This window comes from Branchiostoma floridae, chromosome 14 (assembly GCF_000003815.2).
Source record: "Branchiostoma floridae strain S238N-H82 chromosome 14, Bfl_VNyyK, whole genome shotgun sequence".
In the NCBI taxonomy this organism is placed as follows: Eukaryota; Metazoa; Chordata; class Leptocardii; order Amphioxiformes; family Branchiostomatidae; genus Branchiostoma; species Branchiostoma floridae.
The window spans coordinates 19,575,635-19,578,275 of NC_049992.1; the positions used below are offsets into that span (position 1 = coordinate 19,575,635).

Below are 2,641 nucleotides of genomic sequence, written 5' to 3' on the forward strand. Positions count from 1 at the left end.
CACGCGCACCCGACCCTCGTATGAAGTGGTCATGCACAGTGACATATGACGATATACTAAATTTTAGATGAATACACGCAATGTATCAGTTTCCTTTTGTTATTGTTATAAAAAAATTATCAAAGAGCATCCTGTTCTGTTTAAACCGAACCTATAGGTTGGAGGTACGGTGGAAAACCCCGGCCAGAGCCTCGGCAGTACTTACCGTATCCTCGGGAACGCCACACACGCGTGTCTGGAGAGTCAGCGGCAGGTGTACCATCAGGTGCAGGGGTATCCCGGTACGTCCATACAGAACTGTCATCCGGCTTTTAATCAAATACTTAAATCAATATTGAAAATGAATTACAGAACTTGACATGTGTGAAACATGACTAACAATATTAATTTTTCTTCAAAAAGACATTGTGGTGAAGAAGCTTCTTGATTGACTTATACAATAATTAGAAGTATTTCTTATAATTGTATGTTGCCTGTAATATGTATCACTATTTGGTAATTGTTTTGTTATTTAAATGGATGCTGTATGTTATACTGGCAGTTTATTTTAGCTGCCGTGATATTCTATTTTTGTTTTCTACCATACCCGTCTTATCATAATTTATACCTGCATATATCATTGCTTGTCCTTTAGTATTGTGCCCTAGTCTAAAGCAGCTTTCTGTTTTTATTATCTTTTTTTAGATTGCCCTTTTTGTTTTTACCGTCTTCCTTTTTGTAGTGTCTGTGTGCGGATAGATATGACGTATACATTGAGACTTTATGGGCAAAAAAATAGATTTTTCATAACCGACGGTTTTCCTAACCAATGAACTGGCATTTCCGACACGTGACTTGAGAGACATGTTTTTGCAGCAACAGTTGTTTACATTTGCCTGTTTTGAATCATTTCATGTATTTGATTTTCTTCACTCACAATTAGTCCCATGGGCATGGATTTGCAATAGAACCTTTGTTATTTGTTACATTACAATTGATTATTAAAACCTTCTGTTATCTCCCAGGTTGTCACGCTGCAGACCGCGTGGATAGTTTTTTCCTGGCGTCCACAGCTGACATCAGGGGGGTGGGGTTTGATCCCCACCCCGCACAGGCACGGAACGGGCGGCAGGGGAGGGGCATGTCGGGTAATTCTTCTACTACCTTTATCTCCAAGCAGATCCACGGTGGCGTAATATAGTAGCAAACCCACCGTACCAGTTCGACTCCCTTTGGCCGGCTATACTCATTGGCCAGCTTTGATACTATCTTATGGCACCGTAGGATCTGCTTGGAGATTGCCACTTCCTGTCTAACAAAAGGAAACATGGGCTAGTTGGAGGTTTCAGATGCACATGCGCACTGTGATGTATTATGAGAAATGCCAAAGTTTCCCCCCTTGTCATATAGATATCAAATGAAATTGCAAAAATTACTTATAATTCATCAAACATTTTAATTGTGCTCATACATTGAAATTTTGTATAAAATATTGTCTCCACCGGGAAAATGCCGAAAATTGTCACCAGCTAAAAACAAAAAAAACTCGTTTTTCTCAAGAAAGTCCATGCGAAGATAAATGAATTTACACTATCAAAGAATTTTTTACTTGCAGGTATTTCTATCGCGGATTATATTTTTTACGAGAAACTCTTCCTTTTTTTCCTGTAGAGTTTTTCGTGGCTGCCCTAGGCAGACTCCGGATCGCGGTGTGTCAGCACGTGACTATCGGACAGGACGACCGGAGCGTCGGTACCAGCAGACAGCAGCGGGCAGCAGACATGGGCATGGAGGACACGCATAACTTACTCAGGGACAACCTGACGTGCCTGGGACATAACTCTCAGTAGACAAAATTATCCTCTCATGCAAGACCTTTGCGTATGTGAAACAGACGACCGTGTACATATCAAGTCCGTCCTAGGTCCGTATAGAGTTTTTTTTCTTACACAGCCGCACGCACAATACGTACCTCATATGCTTTTAAATTGTATTATGTCAGATTTAGGTATTGTGAATTGGACTGTACTGTACTGTATGCGTACATCAAACTGACCACAAAAAAAAAAACGATTGGAGTGCACATGAAATGCATTTTGTGCGTACGGCTGCGCATTGAGAAATGTCAATACGGACTTTATATGAAGTTTATATACACAATCGTCTGACTACACGTTAAGTGCTTGTCATGAATCACCAGACAATTACGTCACCACCTACGGTCGAGAAGCAGCGAGATTTGTTCCTTTCTCTCTAATCACAGGAATGTCTGTCAGTCTGATTGGTTGACGACTCGTTAGAGCTATTGCAAGGATATGCAGGGTTAACGCAGAACGTCTGTCTTTAATTAGGTAGCACCTTTAGAATATAGGTTTGAAAATGTCTATTTTTTATAATTATATATGACAAACCGCGACGTCAACATTGGAGCTTTTTTTACATGGCGATTTACAACTATGAATATGATAAAATCTGCAATGTTGAATTTTTAATAGTTCCATTTATGTCTGTTTTGTAAAAAGACGCCAAATATGCATGTGACTGTAATTTTAAGAAAGATTTAAAAAGGGGTTATACATTAAAAAGTGTATTTTTGCGTCAATAAGCATCTTTCAATGCATCTTTACGTAAGGCCATGTTGAAATAAAGTTTTTAAACACAC

The 2,641-nt window shown here is 39.4% G+C and overlaps 1 protein-coding gene across 1 annotated transcript in view; it reads left to right on the top strand.

Moving 5' to 3' along the window:
- LOC118431016 (beta-1,4 N-acetylgalactosaminyltransferase 1-like) overlaps window positions 1–2,641 on the top strand; it is a 9,334-nt gene extending 6,693 nt beyond the window's left edge. The window contains exons 10-12 of the mRNA XM_035842088.1: window positions 158–281; window positions 1,005–1,127; window positions 1,651–2,641. Coding sequence (XP_035697981.1) covers window positions 158–281; window positions 1,005–1,127; window positions 1,651–1,829 — 426 coding nt within the window. The 3' untranslated portion in view covers window positions 1,830–2,641. The remainder of the gene's footprint in view (window positions 1–157; window positions 282–1,004; window positions 1,128–1,650) is intronic.